This window comes from Stegostoma tigrinum, chromosome 31 (genome assembly GCF_030684315.1).
Source record: "Stegostoma tigrinum isolate sSteTig4 chromosome 31, sSteTig4.hap1, whole genome shotgun sequence".
NCBI classification, from domain to species: Eukaryota; Metazoa; Chordata; class Chondrichthyes; order Orectolobiformes; family Stegostomatidae; genus Stegostoma; species Stegostoma tigrinum.
Window position 1 is genome coordinate 10,573,477 of NC_081384.1, and position 22,313 is coordinate 10,595,789.

General features: G+C 44.3%; 1 protein-coding gene across 3 annotated transcripts in view; it reads left to right on the plus strand.

Moving 5' to 3' along the window:
• Positions 1–22,313, plus strand: part of rapgefl1 (Rap guanine nucleotide exchange factor (GEF)-like 1) — a 106,884-nt gene that overhangs the window by 48,761 nt on the left and 35,810 nt on the right. For all 3 annotated transcript variants that reach the window (XM_048560265.2, XM_048560263.2, XM_048560264.2), the window contains 4 exons: positions 13,466–13,544; positions 16,349–16,499; positions 19,872–19,969; positions 21,680–21,716. In XM_048560265.2, coding sequence (XP_048416222.1) covers positions 13,466–13,544; positions 16,349–16,499; positions 19,872–19,969; positions 21,680–21,716 — 365 coding nt within the window. The remainder of the gene's footprint in view (positions 1–13,465; positions 13,545–16,348; positions 16,500–19,871; positions 19,970–21,679; positions 21,717–22,313) is intronic.

Genomic DNA, 22,313 nt, shown 5'->3' on the forward strand with positions numbered 1-22,313 from the left:
GACATTCCATGGCTCCACACAGGGTTTTGCCAGACAGCATTGAACTTGCATCTGAAGTTTCTTTTTGTCTGTGGCAGGCCTCTTTTAAGAAAATACGTTTTAGAATTAAAAGTTTAAAAACTGTTTACTGTACTTCAAGGTTTGGATCCACCTTCATGACAGCTCATTTTTTAAAATGCTCATTTTGATTGTCAATAGCAATATTGCATTATACAACATCCTCAATTGTCTTCAAATCTTTTTAATTTCAACCTGCCTACCACTCTATTACTCCATACTAGTTTAATGAGCTTGTTCATCAGGCTGGGTCAGAAGTCAATGTACCATGACTGTGCACCTCCGTTTATTCTATACAGAGGTGAATTATTTTGCCTCGTCATCTTTCCCCACACACTATAACCTGTGGTGACCGGTGCCGGACAATACTTGACAGGATCCATATGAAACACAGGTGATGATATGACTAAGGGTTTGTGCTTACCATGCTCGGGTTGCAGACAAATGGGCAATTGTAGTTGAAGTTTTGCCCCTTTTGAAAGTTGGGATCACTAGCCAGTGGAGCTTTCTGTGCACCGCCCTTCAAGTAGGAGCAAGATGACTAAGCCCTCATTCTTTAAGGTTTCTGAGCCTTGGCCGTGACCAGCCTCCACCAAAGCTCATTAAGAACAGGAACTGCTAGAGCAACTCAGCAGGTCTGGCAGCGTATGTGGAGAAAAAGCAGAGTGACCCTTCTTCAAAACCTAAGCACATGGGACTTCTGAAAGAAATGGCATGCAGTCTAGGACCAGTCAGCATAATCTCAGAATGAAGGGGCGCCAGTTTAACACTGAAGTAAGGAGGAATTCCTTCTCAGTGGGTTGTGACTCTTTGGATCTCCTTGCTGCAGAGGGCTGTTTGGGGGGGCAGAGTCTTTATGTATATTGAAGGTTGACATAGCTTCTAGATCAGGAGGGGAATTGAGGGTTATGTGGAAAACACAGGAACATGGATGTCAGGAATGTTTGAATTTGATTTTTTTGTTGAAAACTAAAATACATTGGAAAGCTTTGTTTACGAACGGTACAGGCAGATTACAGCAAGCAAAGGATGTACAGATCAAAAGGACTTGGAGGCATACAGGTTATGTTGCAGATTATGTTATTTGAGGCTAGAGTCCATTCAACAGTCTGATAATGGACAGGGGGAAAAAAAGCAGTTCCTGAACCTGCTTGTGCGTGTGTTCAGGCTTCTGCATCTTCTGACTGATGGAAGAGGTTGTAGGAGATTATTACCAGGATACAATGAGTTCTTGATGTTGCTGGCTGCCTTCTCTGCAGCAGCAGACCATGTAAGTAGAGTCCTCGGATGGAGGGTCAGCTTCTGTGATGGTCTACGCTGTGCACACCACCTTCTGTAGTTTCTATAGAATGTTGGATGAACCATGATCCTATTCAGTGGTATAGCAGACTTGAGGTGCTAAATAGCTTATTTTGTGGCCATTTCCTGTTTCTTATGGGCTTGTGGTCTTTTCAGCTTGTAACATCTGGAGAATGCATCAGGGAGCTGTGGCCTGCTGTTTTGTTTAATTCAAATGCAGGTACACATTCCTTTTGTTTGCAGAGGATGTGATGAAAACATGTAGGTTAACATACATAAGTGAGCCAGGTTATGATTCTGATGAATAATCTTAAATCAGTTGTTAGTGTAATTCTTAGCACACTCTGAATTATCCGTGAAGTGTTGCCCAATAATTAGAATCACACTTAGCATGAGAAATTATGTTCTCTGCTCTCTAAGCACGGTTTGGTTGAGTGTCGCCACTATGTTGTCTGTTAAGAAAAGCCCAAGTGATGCGCTGTTTGATGTAATCTTCCAGTCATTGGGACACAAGGCCTACCTTGCTAGCAACATACCACAATGCAATTCCTAGAGCACATTATTCACTTGTATGACAGACATAATCCCCTTTTAGCTGACAGCAGCATCCTGGGAATGGAAAGTACACCTCCCATTGCTGCTACCATACTCTTACCAGACCGTAGGGCTGCTCCGTGTGTGTGTGTGTGTGTGTGTGTGTGTGTCTCTCTATATCAATGATGGGATGAGGTTGAGAAGGAGAGTCCTCTATGGTAACCTCAGACATTGCAGGAACTGAACCCATGCTGTTAGCATCACTCTTCACTGCCAGCCAGCCTTCTAGCCAACTGAACTAACTCATTGAAATGTCTCTCTGTGGGAATAAAATACAAACTCCTAATTTGGAAAACGGAAGCTCAACCTCAATGGATTCCCCTTCTCTTTATAACAGAGATTCTTAAGCTCATGCATATTCTCAACAAAACAAAATGACATACAGTCATTAAGACATGGCAACTCACACACAACAATGTGATAATGTCCATATAATCGAAATTTTAGTACGTGCCTTGTGAGTTAGATATTGACCAGGAGTACATATCCTGACTCTTCACTTCTTAGCAAAGTTGCTCTGTGATTTTTAACGTCTACCAGAGACAGCACACAGCCCTTCCTCCCTCTGTAAAGACCTCAGTGGATGTCTCTCCTACTGCAACTCCTCTCCACCTATCTTCTCCTGTATCCATCTTCTATCTGCCTCCCCCATTTCTCCCTATTTATTTCAGACCCCCCTTCTCTTCCCCCATTTCTGAAGAAGGGTCTAGGCCTGAAACATCAGCTTTCCTGCTCCTCTGATGCTGCTTGGCCTGCTGTGTTCATCCAGTTCTACACCTTGTTATCTTAGCCTCTAGCTTTGCAGTGTTATCCAAAAGATACCTTTGACAATAATCCCTCAATTCCATATTTCTTCTTTAAAATAATTTTGCTATTTGTTGTCAATTTCTGTACAGCTGAGCTTTCTAATCTTGATCTAAAGCATTACATGAATCCTAATAGCTTTAACAGGGAAGTTCCTGCTGAGCTAGGCACACATCGTGCCACTGTTTCCATGAACATAGGTCACTTTGTCGCAAATGACGTGGTTTACCACCTAGAGTCACAGTGTCACTGTTTGCTATGTGGATATCAATGCATCTCTTGCTCAGGTAAAAAATTCTGTTTCACTGCAGCAATGAACACCCTCAATCTTCGGGAGGGCAGTGCGCTCTGGTTTCGGAGGCCTTATTGATAGCCTCTAAACATGGCTTTGCGTCACAATCTGGCAAGCATTGTGAGCATGCTGGGGACAGCTGGTCACCTGCCTGACCGTTCCTAAAATGGGGCTTGAACACACATTCACTGGCACAGGGGACAAGAGTGCTACCAATTAAACCACAGCTGACACTACGAATGAATGGTGCCCGAATTATCTAGAAATCCTCCCAAGAGAATCATTATCAGCGTTCTATTAAATGCCTGAAGCATTTCTTTAGCATCATGTTCTTGCTGCAATGTGGAACCAATTTAGTTCCACAGAACAGGCGATTACATAGGTGTGTTTTTATTCCTGGCAAATTATTTTTGCATTGTGTATTTGTGGAATCTTATCTTGTAATTAATGAATGCCTGGTCAGAGAAAAACAATGCTGCTTTGATGCAGGTTTGACTTCTGCATGTAAGATGAAGACAGCCATCTCCTGTGATCCACCTCAGTGAAAGAAGGAGGTAGCAACCGCAACAAATTTTTGTGATGGGACTAATTCTTTTTATGTCAGGGATTGTGACAGACATGACATTTCGTGGTAATATACGTGATGTGAACAGTTTGCAGTCAGCATATGGAGCAACTGTTAGGCTTTTGTTTAGTGGTTATAAGACAGGGCTGTAGACAATTAAATGTAGTGTGCTCTGCAAAGAGAGCAGTACATTTATGTATCAGCACTTCTATGAGCACGGCACATCTTAGAAAGTTTCACAGCCAGTCAAGTGTAGCAACGTAGGAAATCCAAGTGAGTACACTTCAAGGATAGTAGGAACTGCAGATGCTGGAGAATCTGAGATAACAAGGTTTAGCGCTGGATGAACGCAGCAGGCCAAGCAGCATCAGAGGAGCAGGAAGGCTGACGTTTCAGGCCTAGACCCTTCTTCAGAAATGCCTGGGTCTAGGCCCAAAACGCCAGCCATCCTGCTCCTCCGATGCTGCTTTGCCTGCTGTGTTCATCCAGCCCTAAACCTTGTAAGTTGAGTACACTCCAAAGATACTTCATCAGCTGTAAAGTGCTTTGAAATGTCTTCAGGACATGAAAGCACTATAGGAATGCAATTCTTTCTTTGCACACTGTTAGCTAGCCACACACACAAGGTTGCATAAGAGGAGCAGTAGATTCTTGTCCTAAAAGGTTTTACTACTAAAGAGCCAGCACAGGAATGATGGACCAAATAGTCTCCTTTTGTGCTGTAACCTCCATATTATGCAAAAATCCAAATTCAAATCCTGCCACATTAATAGAAATAAATAAAAACCGAAAGAACTGCGGATGCTGTAAATCAGGGAGTAAAAAGACCAAAGTTCCTGGAAAAGCTCAGCAGGTCTGCCAGCATCTGTGAAGGAGAAAACAGAGTTAACGTTTTGGGCGCAGTGATCCTTCCTCGGAACATTCCCTTCCTTCTTGAGGAAGGGTCACCGGACCTGAAACATTAACTCAGTTTTCTCCTTCACAGATACTGACAAATGTGCTGAGCTTTTCCAGCAACTTTGTTTTTAATAGAATTAAATGTCTCCTTTTTGTACATCAGCTCCACTAGTGGAGTCCAACATTAATTAGGCTGCAATTCTAGCAAAAAATAGTCAAAGAGGCTGCCAAATTAGAACACAGAACATAGAACATTACAGCACAGTACAGGCCCTTCGGCCCTCGATGTCGTGCCGACCTGTCATACCGATCTCAAGCCCATCTAACCTACACTATTCCATGTACGTCCATATGCTTGTCCAATGACGACTTAAATGTACCTACACAATACTCCAAGTTCGGCTGCACCAGAGTTTTGTACAGCTTCACCATAACCTCTTGGTTCTGGAACTCGATCCCTCTATTAATAAAAGCTAAAACATTGTATGCCTTCTTAACAGCCCTGTCAACCTGGGTGGCAACTTTCAAGGATCTGTGTACATGGACACCGAGATCTCTCTGCTCATCTACACTGCTAAGAATCTTACCATTAGCCCTGTACTTTGCCTTCTGGTTACTCCTACCAAAGTGCATCACTTCACACTTGTCTGCATTAAACTCCATTTGCCACCTCTCATCCCAGCTCTGCAGCTTATCTATGTCTCTTTGCAACCTACTGCATCCTTTGTCACTATCCACAACTCCACCGACCTTAGTGTCGTCTGCAAATTTACTAACCCATCCTTCTATGCCCTCATCCAGGTCATTTATAAAAATGACAAACAGCAGTGGACCCAACACCGACCCTTGCGGTACACCACTAGTAACTGGTCTCCAGGATGAACATTTCCCATCAACTACCACCCTCTGTCTTCTTTCAGCAAGCGAATTTCCGACCCAAACTGCTCTATCTGCCACAATTCCATTCCTCCGCATTTTGTACAATAGCCTATTGTGGGGAACTTTATTGAACGCCTTGCTGAAATCCATATACACCACATCAACCGGTTTACTCTCATCTACCTGTTTGGTCACCTTCTCAAAGAACTCAATAAGGTTTGTGAGGCACGACCTTCCCTTCACAAAACCGTGCTGACTAATCAATTTATTCTTTTCTAGATGATTATAAATCCTATCCCTTATAACCTTTTCCAACACTTTACCAACAACTGAGGTAAGGCTCACTGGTCTATAATTATCAGGGTTGTCTCTACTCGCCGCCTTGAACTTCATCTAGTGATGGGTGATAAATGATACTCTGGCTTTAGATTCAGATGGCTGTAGGTTTAAAAACCCTATACCGCTATTTCTTAATGAGTTAACCCTTTCATACAGCAGTGGGACCTGCTCAGTCTAAAGTAGTGTTGAATCCAATTTCAGATCTTGCACTGATTTTTTGATAAAATGACTGCATTCATGGCATGCAAAGCAGATAAAACAGTATTGTATTTGTTTACTTCTCTGAATATCACACGGTGACTCACAACATTTCACAGCCTATTAAGCACTTAGTGCATCACAATCCTTATCAACTGGCACAGAAAAACTTGCCAACATCAATTAAGACAACTGGCTAGGTATTTTGTTGTTGATGCAGGATGAGCATTGCCCAAAAATCCTTTCTCCTTCTTCAAATAATATTTTTATATGTTTTAAACCAAACAGAGCCAGCTAGATGTCAGTTTAAACTTGTCGCCAGATAGACAGCCCCTCTGATAATGCAGCACTCCCTCAACGCTATACTGTCAACCTAGAGCAGCTGCCCAGTGCTAGAGTAGGGTTTTTAAACCTACAGCCATCTGAATCTAAAGCCAGAATATTACTTATCACCCATCACTAGAATAAGCCTAATTTAACGCTCAAGTCAGACTCCTTTGTTCAAAAACAAAACACTGCACATTCTGAAAATCTGAAATGAGAAAAATCAAAAATGAAACTGGAAATGACTAGCAGCTGAGACAGATTCTGTGGAATGAAAGTTATAGTTTGAGTTCAATTATCAAGTGAAGCTTCCACTGGGAAAAGGTTATCTTTATACAAAGAAATGCAAATTTGGAATTGCTTCTCCATTCAGCCTCAGCACATCCCTGCAGAAATTCCCCAGGGTAGTGTCCAAGACCCAACTATCTTCAACCGTTTTATTGATGACTTTACACCCCCCCCCCGCCCCCACCATAAGGTTAGAAGTGGGAACGTTTGCTGATTCGGCACAGTTTATGTGTCCTCAGAGACTGAAGCAGTCCAGAACATACGAATCTGTTTACAAGTGTAATAGGAAGCTACAAGCCAAGCAAACTGTCTAATGGTATGGGGCGTAAGAAGCAGTCTAACAGTCCTGAACTTAATGTCTCAGAGGATGGCGTGCCGAACAGGTTAATAAGGAGGGACAGGCCACCTTCCAGTGAAAGAACTTCTCAGACACCACCAGGTAGGACTACATAGCATTATAGAATCATAGAATCCTACAGTGTAGAAGCAGGCCAACAGTGTAGAAGCAGGCCATTCAGCCCATCAAGCCTGCACCAACCATCCGAAGTTCATCGCATCCAGATTCCCCAACCCCTCTTATTCCTGTAATCCTGTATTTCACATGGCTAATCCACCTAGCCTGCATATCTCTGGCGACGGGGGGCAAATTAGCATGACCAGTCTACCCTAACTGCACGTCTTTAGACTATGGGAGGAAATTGCAGCACCCAGAGGAAACCCATACAGACATGCAGGCAGTGCAAACTCCGCTGTGAGGCAGCAGTGCTAACTACTGAGCCACCCTGCTGCTCTTCGGGGGGGGGGGGGGGGGGGAGGGAGGTGGGGAGGGCGGGGGGGGTGGGAGGTGGGGAGGTGGGCGGGGGGGTGGGAGGTGGGGGGAAGTCTTAAGGGAGAAGAAATGGCCTTTGGTGGAATTTAGAACATAGAACATAGAACATAGAACAGTACAGCACAGAACAGGCCCTTCAGCCCACAATGTTGTGCCGACCATTGATCCTCATGGATGCACCCTCAAATTTCTGTGACCATATGCATGTCCAGCAGTCTCTTAAATGACCCCAATGACCTTGCTTCCACAACTGCTGCTGGCAACGCATTCCATGCTCTCACAACTCTCTGCGTAAAGAACCTGCCTCTGACATCCCCTCTATACTTTCCACCAACCAGCTTAAAACTATGACCCCTCGTGCTAGCCATTTCTGCCCTGGGAAATAGTCTCTGGCTATCGACTCTATCTATGCCTCTCATTATCTTGTATACCTCAATTAGGTCACCTCTCCTCCTCCTTTTCTCCAATGAAAAGAGACCGAGCTCAGTCAACCTCTCTTCATAAGATAAGCCCTCCAGTCCAGGCAGCATCCTGGTAAACCTCCTCTGAACCCTCTCCAAATTTGGTATGATGCCATCTGTACTGCCCTCAGAACTGATTTTCTTTGTGAGCTTAATTGCATGCCATTCATACCCTGACCGTTTGCCTTCATGTTTCATGTTGGACCCAGTAAAATCTGGTAATTTTGACATTGGCATGCAGTGCTGCTCTGGAAATCTGACGTTGGCACATGGCGCCTTTATGGTGTGATGCATACAAGTACATTTCTGTACTCAGTCAGCACTGATGTAGCGATCACCCTCACTTGCATGCCTCATGTTGAAGAGAATATCCTGAAGGAAGTGTTGAGCATGTGCACAATATTGATGCATGACCATTCCTTTTAGAAATGTACTTGATAAAAAAAGTGTTTAGGATTAATTAAAATATCTTGTAAATTACAAGGATCCATTCAAATAATATTAGATTAATGTTTCTCATTAAAAATATACACTGATGGCAGCTGACCTTGTATAATTTATTTTGTCAGAAATCAGGTAATAAAGCAAAAAATGTGAGAATGGTCTTGAGGATTAATGTGTTAAATTTTCAGGACATCTTGTGTAAGGTTGGCTTGTAGTACTTTGCAATTAAAAAATTGAAGGGTGATGTGATTGAGTGTTTAGAATGTTCCAAGATAAATATGGGAAAATCTATTTCCTTTAGTTGGGGAGTTCAGAGCAAGAAGGATAAATGCGAGGTGATGCATTTTGGAAGGTCGAATTTGAAAGCTGAGTACAGGATTAAGGATAGGATTCTTGGCAGCATGGAGGAACAGAGGGATCTTGGTGTGCAGATACATAGATCCCTTAAAATGGCCACCCAAGTGGGCAGGGTTGTTAAGAAAGCATATGGTGTTTTGGCTTTCATTAACAGGGGGATTGAGTTTAAGAGTCGTGAGATCTTGTTGCAGCTCTATAAAACTTTGGTTAGACCGCACTTGGAATACTGCGTCCAGTTCTGGGCGCCCTATTGTAGGAAAGATGTGCATGCTTTGGAGAGGGTTCAGAGGAGGTTTAGCAGGATGCTGCCTGGACTGGAGGGCTTATCTTATGAAGAGAGGTTGACTGAGCTCGGTCTCTTTTCATTGGAGAAAAGGAGGAGGAGAGGGGACCTAATTGAGGTATACAAGATAATGAGAGGCATAGATAGAGTTGATAGCCAGAGACTATTTCCCAGGGCAGAAGTGGCTAGCACGAGGGGTCATAGTTTTAAGCTGGTTGGTGGAAAGTATAGAGGGGATGTCAGAGGCAGGTTCTTTACGCAGAGAGTTGTGAGAGCATGGAATGCGTTGCCAGCAGCAGTTGTGGAAGCAAGGTCGTTGGGGTCATTTAAGAGACTGCTGGACATGCATATGGTCACAGAAATTTGAGGGTGCATATATGAGGATCAATGGTCGGCACAACATTGTGGGCTGAAGGGCCTGTTCTGTGCTGTACTGTTCTATGTTCTATGTTCTATATCCAAATGCAGCAAGAGCTGGCCGATAGCCAAGTTTGTAAGCGGCAGGTAACGTTCATGCAATACAACTGCAAGGCGTTGAACCTCAAAAAAGAGAGCATTTTCCCATCCCCTCTTGACATTTGATGTCATCACAATTGCTGAATTCCCCCACTGTCAACATCTTGGGAGTTACCATTGACCAGAAACTTCACTGGACTAGCTATATAAATACAGTGGCTACAAAAGCAGGTTACAGACCAGAAATCTCGTGGCAAGTGACTCATTCAAAGTCTTTCCACCATCTACATGGCACAAGTCGGGAGAATGTTGGAATACTCCCCACTCACCTGCATGGGCAGCTCCAACAACGTTTGAAACCTGACACCGTGCAGGATAAAGCAGCTCACTTGATTGAGAGATAATGGGAACTGCAGATGCTGGAGATTCCAAGATGATGAAATGTGAGGCTGGATGAACACAGCAGGCCAAGCAGCATCTCAGGAGCACAAAAGCTGACGTTTCGGGCCTAGACCCTTCATCAGAGAGGGGGATGGGGGGAGGGAACTGGAATAAATAGGGAGAGAGGGGGAGGCGGGCCGAAGATGGAGAGCAAAGAAGATAGGTGGAGAGGGTGTAGGTGGGGAGGTAGGGAGGGGATAGGTCAGTCCAGGGAAGACGGACAGGTCAAGGAGGTGGGATGAGGTTAGTAGGTAGCTGGGGGTGCGGCTGGGGGTGGGAGGAAGGGATGGGTGAGAGGAAGAACCGGTTAGGGAGGCAGAGACAGGTTGGACTGGTTTTGGGATGCAGTGGGTGGGGGGGAAGAGCTGGGCTGGTTGTGTGGTGCAGTGGGGGGAGGGGGTGAACTGGGCTGGTTTAGGGATGCAGTGGGGGAAGGGGAGATTTTGAAACTGGTGAAGTCCACATTGATACCATATGGATGCTGCTTGGCCTGCTGTGTTCATCCAGCCTCACATTTCATCACTTGATTGACACTACATTCAACATTCACTCCCTTCATCATTGATGCACAGCTTCTTCCCCATTGTTATCAGACTTTTAAATGGACCCCTTTTTAATGTTAATACTGATCTCTCTCTGCACATCCTCTACAGCTATAACACTGTATCCTGCACTCTGTTCTGTTACTCTGATGCACTTGTTTCATACGATCTGCCTGTAAAGCATGTAAAACAACACTTTTCACTGTACCTCAGTATACACAACAGTAATAAATCAAATCAAATCAGTGGCAGCAGTATGTACTGTTGCCAAGGACTGTCAGACACCGTTTTCAAATCCACAACTTCTACCATTTAGAAAGGGAAAGCCCACAGGTACATAGCAGCAGCACCTGCAAAGTTCCCTTTAAGTTGCACACCTTCCTGATTTGGAACAATAGTCCTGTTCCTTCATTGCCACTGGTTCAAAGTCCCTATCTAACAGATTTGTGAACATGCTGCACCCCAGGGTTTGCAGTGGTTCAAAGAGGCAGCTCACCACCACCTTATCAGGTGAAATTATGGACGGGTAATAAATGTTGGCCCATCTTAAAAGAGAAAGGGCGATTACTTCTTTTTAACTTCACTTTTGAGGATAGATGTTCAACTTGGTAAAAAGAAGGTTGGAGGAGAATTGATAGAAGATTTCAAGATCATTAGACGGGAAAAACAGTTAGGGTGAAGCTGTTCCTGCTTACCAAAGAATAAAGAACAAAGGGATCTAGATTTAAGGTGACGTGCAAATGAAGCAAGGGTGATGAGAGAATAAACTTTCACACAGTGAGTAGCTCCAGTTTTGGGGAATGTACTGCCTAGGAATGTAGTGGAGGCAGGTTCAGTTGAGACACTCAAGGGCATTGGATAACTATTTGGATAGCGAAGGTTTGCAGGGATATGGGGGAAAAGGCAGGAAATTGGCACTCGGTGATAGTACCATTGCAGACATGATGGGCTGAATGGCTTCTTTCTGTCCTGCAATAGTTCAATAATTTTTCCAACATCATAGAATCTGCTAAGAGATACTAAACTGATATGGGGGTCGGAGGGGGGGAAATTCAGCTGGGAGTGACAGCAAGAGATGAGCAGATTTGTGTAAAAATAAATTGTCCCTGTTGCAGCTCCCTCAAAAAAAATTGCATTTTGTTATCCCTTTGCAATCACACTGTGCGATCTTCCACAGTAAAGGTTAGGAAAAATGTGGCAGCCCAGTGAGGGAGTGTAAAGTGATCGTGGGTGCCAGCATCATTAAATAGTGAGAACCACGGACACGATTTCCCATTTCCACTGCGCTGAAGTTTGGGAGCAGACGTGTTGGATAGTGATGGACATGTCCACCCCCAACCACTGAAAGGACCTGACCCATCGCACAGCAACCAGCTCATTATGAACTGACAGGTGCAGGTGTGGCCAATAACAGGCCCTTTAAAGGGGCAGCTCAATAGAGTTGGCATGGTAGCTCAATGGTTTGCACTGCTCCCTCATGGTGCCGGGCACCCGGGTTAGATGCCAGCCTCAGGTGACTGTGCAAACTCCATACAGACATTCTCCTTGCGTCTGCATGGGTTTCCTCCTGGTGCTCCAGTTTCCTCCCAGAGTCTAAAGATGAACAGGTTAGGTGAATCGGCCATGCTAAATTGCCTGTAGTGCCCTAGGATGTTCAGGCTAGGTGGATTAGCCACAGGAAATGCAGGGTTACAGGGATAGGGTAGGGGGTGGGTCTGGATGGATTTAGGGCCTGAACTTGCCAACTCTCTGGGTAGTTTCCCACTTGGGTGGCCTGAGTGTCACATTAGGAAGTGGGGGGATGCCTCTAACTGCCCCAATCTGGGAGCAATCTGAAGCAAGGATGGGAAGAAAGGGGGTGACCTCTAAATAGCACCTCCGTATGTTGCCTTCAACCTCCCTCTCCCCTCCTGAACCCAACCATGCGATTTTAAATAAAAGCAACTTAGCTTCTTACTGCTGGATCCAGGGGGCAGTCTCTATCAAGGGCCTTTAAGACGCAGAAGTTTCTAGCTTTTGATTGATCGACAGCATCTGGTGACCCAGGATGCCAGGGTCGAATGATAGACTTCCCACAGAGAGGAAGCAGGCAATTTGGCCCATCGAACCCACACTGACCCTCCAAAGAGTATTCCATCCAGACCCACCCCACAGACCTTCTCCGAACTTAATTGGTTAAGGTAGTGAAGTGAGGTGATGAGTATCTCTCTGGGCTATCTCACCCAATTAATTTATCTTCCTGCCACCTCCAAGAGAGGAAAATTCTGCAGTGAAACCTGGAAACTCTCAAAACGACAACCACCCAAACAGCAAATTCTCTGCTGCACTCTGGATCAGACTGCCAACAATCCTGCCTATTAATATTTATTTTCAGCGCTTCTCTTTGTAACTGCTTCCCCCGCCCCCGTTAGCAGCTGCTGGAGCCCATTGAGTGAAATGCCTCAATTGTCAAGGACCTCGCACCTCATTGAGAGGGTTCAGGCCCTGTGTACTGCTTTGGTTTACATTCCAGTTCCTGATGTCATTATAGAACCACCACTACAGTGTTATTATCTGCAATGAGACATCACATTTAAAATTCTGTGTAAAGTATATAGTTTTAACAGAACGTTCAATATAATAGTCAGTGCTCTTGGAGGAAGAGAGCTCTAGACTAATGACTCTGTCTGAGAGAAACAGTTCTTACACATCTCCATCTGAAGTTGAAAACCCTTTTTAATAAATTTATTGATTTTGATTTGATTTATTGTTGTCACATGAACCAAGATACAGTGAAAAGTTTTGTTTTGTGTGCAGTACAGACGGATCATAATGTAAAAGGATTGTAGGATGATTGAACAGAGCAGGGAATACAAAGTTACAGCAGCAGAGAAGGCGCACAAAATATTAATTTCAAATTGGACCGAGTATGTCTCAGACAGTTGAGTGTCTTTGGAACTTCTTACCACAAAGCTGTGGGGGCAGAGTCCTTGTGTACATTTATGGCTGAGATAGATTCTTGATCAAGCAAAGGTTACAGGTAAAAGGCAGAGAGTTGGACATGATGATCCCATTGAACAGCCCACTTCTGTTCCAATTTCTGAATGTCTTGTGGTTTTTATTTTGTCGTTTTACAGAGATTCTGCTGGATGATTTTCTCCTCACCCACTCTGTCTTCATGCCAACAGACAAGCTACTGCAAGTTTTACACAAACAATATCCTTCTTTTGAAAAACATTGCATCACTCTCATTATTAAATCAAAAAGGAAACTACGTCTGTTTGATGAAACCTGTAATATTCCCATCATCAGCTACTGAGTAAAAAGCCTTTTATGCTTAAACAAATATACGCCCACATTAATGATCATCCCAGCCTTCTTATTTATTTTAATTGGAGACCTCCCACAGCATTTGAATAAGACCCTGTCATTTATTTTCTGTATTTCACTTGAGAAAGTGTATGTCATGGGTTTCATTTCTCATTTGAGCCCGGGGGTAGGGAATGAATTTTGAGCTCTATTCTGTCACGCCCTGGCTCCCCCAGAATGCACTGCATGGGAAGCTGTAGGCTTCAAAAGCAGACGTTATGGGAAATAGCGGCAGGGAAATAATTAAGGAAACGTACCCTCAGGATCGACTTCTTTGAGCCTTTTGCCGGCGTCTATAAACGTCATCTCATCATGATGGCAAACCAATGCAAATGCCAATTTCCTGATTGCGAGCATTCCCTCCAAGCACTCAGTTAGCACCATTTATAATTTGGTCTCTGGAAGGTAATGTTCTCGTGGTTGGCCTCCCCCAACCCTGACTCTGCATCCCCACGGCCCATCTTCCCCTCCTTCTGGCCCTGCCTCCCTCTTCCCTAACCCCCCCACCCCCCAACCCCGACGCTGTCTCCCTCCACCCTGGCCCACCTCCCTCTCCCCCTGGGCTGCTACCACTTGTGTTCTCCTCTATGCATGTGGAGAGCCCTCAGGAAGCAGGTTACTCTGTCCATACAACAGAGGTCTGAGCCCAAGTTCATCCTCATACAACATAGTCCCCGACATTGAATCGATTCTGAATCTGAGTAGCAACATCTCGCACGTGAGCCTTTCATAGTGAGGCTGTTTGACACCTGTTTAGGATGGCCCTTAAAACTTACCTCTTTAATAACGGCTCTGCTTTAATGATATAATATCTAAAATGGCTATGATAATATATCCAGTCAGGCTCTGTGCTATAATATACCTTATAATGCTCCTGTAAAGTATCTTGGGGCATGTTGTTATGTTAAAAGCACTACACCAGCATAAGCTATTGTTGTGAGAGGAAGCCAAAACACACAAAGTCCTTATCTGGTGTCAGTCAGGATGGGCTGCTTGGAAACCAGCTTGCAGAAGAATTCTTGTCTTCTGCTTCACCATCTGACTGGTGCTAGGTACAAAAATACAGCACTTTGGCCAGCTTGAGGCACACCAATTCAACACCATCCGGGATCAAACCTAAGCCCCCCCGCCCGAGTTCCTATTAAGGCAATGTAGTTCCCAACCAATTGTGCCTACCGTTAGCCTGAGCAGCACCTAATCATCCATCACTTCCGTAGATGAGATGGAGCTGGAGGAATGTAAAATCTAGCATAGCATTGTTATTTAATCTTAACCTTAATTCTAATGACCCGCCTGTAATAACTACCTTCAATCTCAGCCTCGTCCTACACTTGCAATGTTAGTGTGGCTGCTGGCTACACATTCCTCAAATTACAACCCGTTGCTGCAGGATAAGCTTCTATGGAGCACCTGACAGTGGCGCCCAGGAGTGAAGCACAGTCCCTTAAGGAGTTGCATTCAGATTCAATCTCTGCAGAAATAAGACCTCCTCTGTCTGATCAGGCGGTCCCTTCCAATGCACTGTGAGCTTTCCTGAGGCACACCAGATGAATGCATCATCTGGTGGGGATTTGAGGGATTCGGAATAGAAACCATCCCAAGCCACACTGAATGTGCTGAACTCAGTCAATTCAGCTGTCACAGCGCTGAACGCAAACTTAGACTGGGGCCAAGGGACAATGTGAGCTGAAACTAATACTCCCCGCCACCATCTGGTGATCTGTGTTGAAAGCTGTATGAATGTGCTTGCATGTGTCCATAGTACTATGTTGTATGAGGATGAACTTGGGCTCAGACCTCTGTTGTATGGACAGAGTAATCTGCATCCTGAGGGCTTCCCCACACTCATGGAGGAGGACACAACAAGTGTTAGTAGCCCAGGGAGAAGAGGGAGGTGGGCCAGGGTGGAGGGAGACCGGGCCGGCCGGGGGTTGGGGGGGGTGGGGAAGAGGGAGTCAGGGCTGCGGGGGAGAGGGAGGCAGGGCCAGGAAGAGGGGAAGATGGGCCTTGGGGAGGCACAGTCAGGGTTGGGGAAGGCCGGCTAGGAGGACATGACTTTCCGGAGACCAAGTTATGAATGGTGCTAACCGAGCGCTTGGGAGGAATTTGGAGCCTGGATTGGCCTGAAACCAGGTTTGCCCAGCTAAAGCCAGTAGTTGGTCCAATGCTAAAAAGATCTTGATACATAAAACTAGCTGCAGATACACACGAATTAGGGGGCGTTCATTCCCTCAGGTCTGCTACGTCATGCAATAAGACCATTGCTGATTTGATTGAGGCCTCATTCTGACCTATCCCCATTAAATTAAAGAATGGAACTGACTTCTTGGATATTGGTGATGTGACGTTAGGGCTCACCCAGCATTCAAACCTAACCTTCTCACATCTTCAGTTCGTTTACAGAATTCCCCAAAGCGGGAAACACGCCCCTAGACCATCACTATCGTAGTCATATCGCATAATGAGCACTAGGTAAACTGGTAAAAGTTGGGCTAACATTAGGACCCCTCATTGTTCCTTCAACAGCCACTTGCTTTTCCATATCTTTAATGTAGTTCGACATTAACTGGTTTCACAATTTCCAAATTGCCCTTTCTTCACTCACCAAGCCTTTTAGAGCTTGAGAGCTGTTTTCCTTAACAATGTGCTACGTACTGCATGAGTGCTTCCGAAAGAGCTGAAAGCTGGAATGAAGCTTGCCCTCAGTTAAAGAAACAGAAAGTTTTGAGAATCACGGTCGAGTGGGCAGAGAAGTGCAAGGATCTTCTGCTGGAAGATGAAGTTGCAGTAAGGTTGCTCAAGGTAGGGTATGGGCCTTGGCTCTTTTTTTTGTTGTTTTTATATTTCCTGACTGAAATCCTTTTAATCTTATTGTGAAGAATATGCCTTTATAAAGTGAAAATATACCAATGATTCAGGCTATTTGAAATCAGCACAATTGTTTGAAACCAAGTTTGTTGCATATACCTGAATTCTGTATGTGCTATGCTGTGATCGATTTATTCATAGATTTGTGAACACTCTCAAATTTTCCAGCCTGACAATAGTGCTGCTTCAAATTGACATGCTGCTTTAAAGTCTGGAGTCATAGATGAGCATGACAAGGTTTTCCAGATTTTTTTTCACATTTCCAGCATCTATAATATTTTGCTCTGTCTCTAGAAAGCTGATTTATTTGCTCATTTACCACCATGTTTTTTATGGGAGCTTGCTGATTGCAAATTAGTTTTCACATCACCCACACAACAGCAGCAACTGCACATCTCTTCCGAGGTACTTTATTGGCTGCAAGAATTTTTGAGGCATCTGGTGGTTGTGAAGAGTGCTACATAAATGCAAGTCTTTCTGTTTGAATGTTGTGAACCAGGCTTGTTACAGATATGAGACTTGCAGAAATTGGAAAGCCTACTTCTCAGCCTTAAGCAAATAGACAGCGGGGACATTTTGCCAGACAGTGTGGCCAGAGTGATTTGTATTTATCTAATGTCCCTGCAGTCCAAGAACAAGACATACATCAGAGGGGTAGGGTTGAGGCAGGAGAAAGATCTATGTTGAACAGGAAATGAGGAAGACTAGGGTGAAATGTAGAAAATGCTAAGACAGTGTAGGTTCTTACAAAAGCTTAAGAGAAAACACCTTGAGAGACAGCAAAGTGTGGAGCTGGATGAACACAGCAGGCCAAGCAGCATCTTAGGAGCACAAAAGCTGACATTTCAGGCCTACACCCTAAACGTCAGCTTTTGTGCTCCTAAGATGCTGCTTGGCCTGCTGTGTTCATCCAACCCCACACTTTGTTACCTCGGATTCTCCAGCATCTGCAGTTCCCATTATCTCTGAACCTTGAGAGACAGCAAGGCTTTACATGTATGTGAGGGTTCAGTGACTGATAGTTAGACACACATAGTGGAGAGAGCAACTAATAAGGAAGAGCCGAGAGCTGAAGGACTGTACAGCTAATGAAGGTCAGAGTGATAAGGTGTTTATAATCCTGGAGGAACTTTAGAACTAAGGATGGGACTTTGACTGCCACCAACAATAAGTGTTGTAGTAATTGGAGGATAGAAATTGGAACGATTCTTGTACATTGCAAGCGAGATTATAGAACCCAGCAAACAGAAAACAATTTACCTTTATCTCACATAGGTGGTAACAACACATTCCAAAGAGTTTTACAACAAAGGAAGTATTTTGAATTGTTGTCACCATTGTAAGAAACATAACTACAATTTGCTCACAGCAAGCTCCAACAAACAGCAATACAATAATGAGCAGGTAGCTTTTATTGTGCGTGATTTTGACTGAGAGTTAGATATTGGCCAAGATACCAGAAAGAATTCCCCAGCTCCACTTCAAATCAGTGCCACGGGATCTCTTGCAAACACTTGGTGAAAGTCTCCCGACATCAGGTTACAGTCCATCAGGTTTATTTGAAATCACAAGCTTTCAGAACAGGGATCCTTTGCCAGGTGGCACTTCATCTGCCGAAGGAACGGTGCTCTGAAACCTTGTGGTTTTAAGTAAAGCCGTTGGACTATAGCCTGGTGTTGTGTGACTTCTGACCATGCCCACCTCAGTCCAACACGAGCACTTCCACATCAAAATATTTGGGGTTGAGACAGAATTTCATTTCATCAAGGTCCATAAAACCTAGCATCTCTGACAGTGCAGCTTTTCCTTATTACTATACACCAGAGGGTCAGCCTGTGACTTTTACTCTCCAAGGGGACTTGAACCTTCAAATTCAGAGGCAAGAATTTTACTGACAGAGCCATGACTAATATAGATTGCAATGACATTATGAGATGATTCAAGCCCAGGCTGTTAAACTGTCATTCCACAGAATGTTGCTGTCTGCAGCTTCAGAGCTCTTAAAGCACTCACAAAGCCACAGGGAGCCTCAAAAATTGCCTCTTGACATAAATGTACAAGTCCTGGAGCTATCATAATTGTCTTTGGAAACTGATAGCCAACTTATGTTGCACAAGCCTGCCTCAGATGGAGGCTGCTTGCTACATGTTGTTCCCTGGTTTCTGAGTAAACCATGGCACATGTAGAGATATTGGGAAATCGGGAAGATGATTTTGGTTTGCTGGCTGCACCCCCAGTGACGCAGATTTGAGAAGGCTTACATGAGTGGGCACTTTTAATCATGCACCCAGGGCAGGCTGAGAGTTTGGCCTGACAAAATAAGCAGCTGTCTCTTTCAGTAATGGCTGTCAGAGCTCTCAATTGCTGAGAGGACAGAGAAAATGCTCCCTGTCTTTCACCTCTCCCTGCTACTCTCAACACTCTCCATCCCCTATCTAGCCAGTAGATCATTCCAGATATTGAGATAACACAGCGTGGAGCTGGAGAAATACAGCAGGCCAGGCAGCATCAGAGGAGCAGGAAAGCTGATGTTTCAGGTCTGGACCCTTCTTCAGAAATTCCAGATATTGGTTGTCTTTTAATACAGCTTCTGTTTTTAAGATCTGTATTACATTTATTTGTCAGTGGCTCTAAGCAATGAATTGAGTCTTGGCTTCTGTAGCCCAGGAGGCAGCAAGGCAGAAATACCCTGAATAGCTGTTTTGTACTGTAAACATCATAAGGTTGTGCACTTTTTTGTTCTACTACCCAGAACTCCAACTAAAATTCTAGTTTTGCCATGCTTGTTCTGTTGAATTGGGGGCGGCACGGTGACTCAGCGGTTAGCACTGCTGTCTCATGGCGCCAGGGACCTGGGTTCGATTCCACCCTCAGGTGTCTGTCTGTGTGAGATTTGCATATTCTCCCTGTGTCAACATGGGTTTCCTCTGGACGCTCTGGTTTCCTCCCACAGCCCTGGTTAGGTGGACTTGCTGTGCTAAATTGCCCATGGTGTGCAGGCTAGGTGGGAAATAGAGATAAGTGGATGGGGTGGATCTGGGTGGGATGCTCTTCAGAGGGTCAGTGTGGACTCGATGGGCTGAGTGGCCAGCTTCCACACTGTGTTGGGATTCTATGACTGTATGTATTCCACCCTCCATCATTGACTTTTGTTGGTGATAGTACTTAATGGAATGGCCACAACTTATCTTCACCCTGGCAAATATGCACATATTACTACTGTTTTCTAGGGAAGTTATTGCTGTAGTTCAGCAACTTTGCTAAGTCAGCAGTTTAAGAATACGTACTTCTGTTTATGTCTAACAGGACCTGAACAGTATCGCCAGAAAGGACCTTCACATCTATCCTAATCTCAAAGAAGAGCTGACAAGGCTCAAGCACATCGTGGATACCGTGGAATACAGGTCAGGAAAGAGGCTATTTGTAAATGCAAGCTGTATTCAACATGACCTTGGAGAACCCTACCAGTCAGAAATTCAGAGCCGTGACAGATAGATATCAGTTAGAACTTAAATTAAGGACGAGTGCTTAATTAGACTTCAAGTTTAATTCCTGGGCTTATTGCTAAATTGGTTGACCCTTAGCCTGTGCTCTTTTTGGGGAGACTAAAGAGCTGAGAACTAATTGTTGAAGAAGGGAAAGGGCCTGCAGAGCAACCTATTCATGAGATATGGGCATCGCTGGCTGGGCCAACATTTGTTGCCCCATCTTGGATGCCTTTGAGGTGTTGATGGCCTGCTTTCTTAAACTGTTATCAGAACTATTTGGTTTAGGCTGTTGGAAATGCTTTGCAGGATTTTGACCCGGTGACACTGCAAGAATGGTGGTGTGTTTTCAGGTCAGGATAGTTGGAGGGGAAACTGTAGAGAGTGATGCTTCCATTTATCTTCTTCCTTTGTCCTTCCAGATGGCAGTGGTCGCTGGCTTGGAAAATATTGTCAAAGGATTGGTCTATTGCTCAGTCATGCAAAGAATGCATGATAATAAAATCTGGCTTGGTTGTGATGACCTACATATCATAATATGCTGAACTATTCACCATCTGGGCTCACGCAGAAAGAGTTGATGATTTGTCAGAAAGCTTTTGTTGATACTTTTACCTCCAGACTCTCCCTTTGTTTAAAACCGAACACAAAATCCCAGATAACAAGGTGTGGAGCTGGATGAACACAGCAGGCCAAGCAGCATCAGAGGAGCAGGAAAGCTGACGTTTCGGGTCTAGACCCTTCTTCAGAAAATCCCAAACTCCTTTGTCGAGAATTAAGCTCATGTTCTCTGGATTGGATTATGGGAAAAAGTACTGCATTCTGTGACATTTTCTGTGGGCTTTTGAAATTTTCTCTCCACAGTTCTGTTTTGGAGAGGAGGAAAGAATATTGGAGAGGGGCAAGATTATTCTGCTTGGCTGAGAGTCAAGAGCCGTCTAACTTGTTTAAGAAAGAGGAAGGGTCACTGGACCCGAAACGTTAACTTTGTTTTTTCCTTCACAGATGCTGCCAGACCTGCTGAGCTTTTCCAGCAACTTTGTTTTTGTTTCTGATTTACAGCATTCACAGTTTTTTTCAGGTTTTAAGAAAGAGGCTTGTTTGATTCCAATAGCCAGGGGATGTGCCGTACAGTCAAACACATCCAGTGGCAATATGACAGTGGGGGCTGGAAACAGGTGGCTCAAGCAGAGGTCATAACCTCATTGACACATTCCCAGAGACTCCATCCTACATTCCAAGGGAAAGACAGTATGGTTCAGTGAAGCTCAGTAAACTGTGCGAATGTTGCAGCAGACATTTTTATTGATATTCTTTCCCAGTTGAATAAATTAGCTGCACAGCCACAGGAGATCAATATTCTATCTTGTTTAAGTGATGTTTTATAACACATTTTTACTGTCAGTCAAGTTTCTGACTATGCCTGTGAAGCAAATAAACCATCCTCTAGCATCCATGGAGTTACTCTGAAATATTCATTTAAATAATAAAGCATGTTAACACTCTCTTAGTTGTTACAACACTCTGTGGGTGTTCACCTAAATACTCCTCTGTATCCTGCAATGGAATGCTGACTCACAGTGTGACACAGGCTCCAGTATTAACATTATTTATTTACATCACATGCAGGTCACCTGAAGAATGCAGCCACTTGAGAAAGAAACAGGTAAAAAAAACCTCCCCTCATTTATATTCCAGATAAGCTTTCAACAATTAAGGATTAATATTGCTGGGAACAGTGGCACGAAGCCAAAGCTCTCTGATTTGCATTCATCAGAAGAATGTAAACATTTCAAACAAACACAACAATTTATCCCATAGAGCGATCCTGATTGCATTGTCACATTGACTCTGATGAGCTAAGGTATTGCCATTCATAGACTGGAACTCTTCCTCTGCAAACAAAAGGAATGTGTTCTGGCCTTGTGCCTTTGTTACATTAACCAGGAGATCGAAAAGTTGATATATTTGCTTTCGTCAGGGTAATGCTCAGCCTTCATAGTTGAGAAGGGAAGAAATGAAGAGACTGATCTCATTGAAGGTGGATAAATCACCAGGGCCAGATAAATTGTATGCCAGCCTCTTAATGGGAGCCCGGCAGGAAATGCGGATGCTTTGAGGATCATTTTCCAATCCTAACTAGGTGCAGGCTAGGGCCAGGAGGATTGGAGGACTGCCCAAGTCGCAGCACTACTCAGAAAGGGTGAGATAGATAAGTGAAATAATTCTAGGCTGATCAGTCTGACCTCGGTAGTGCAGAAAT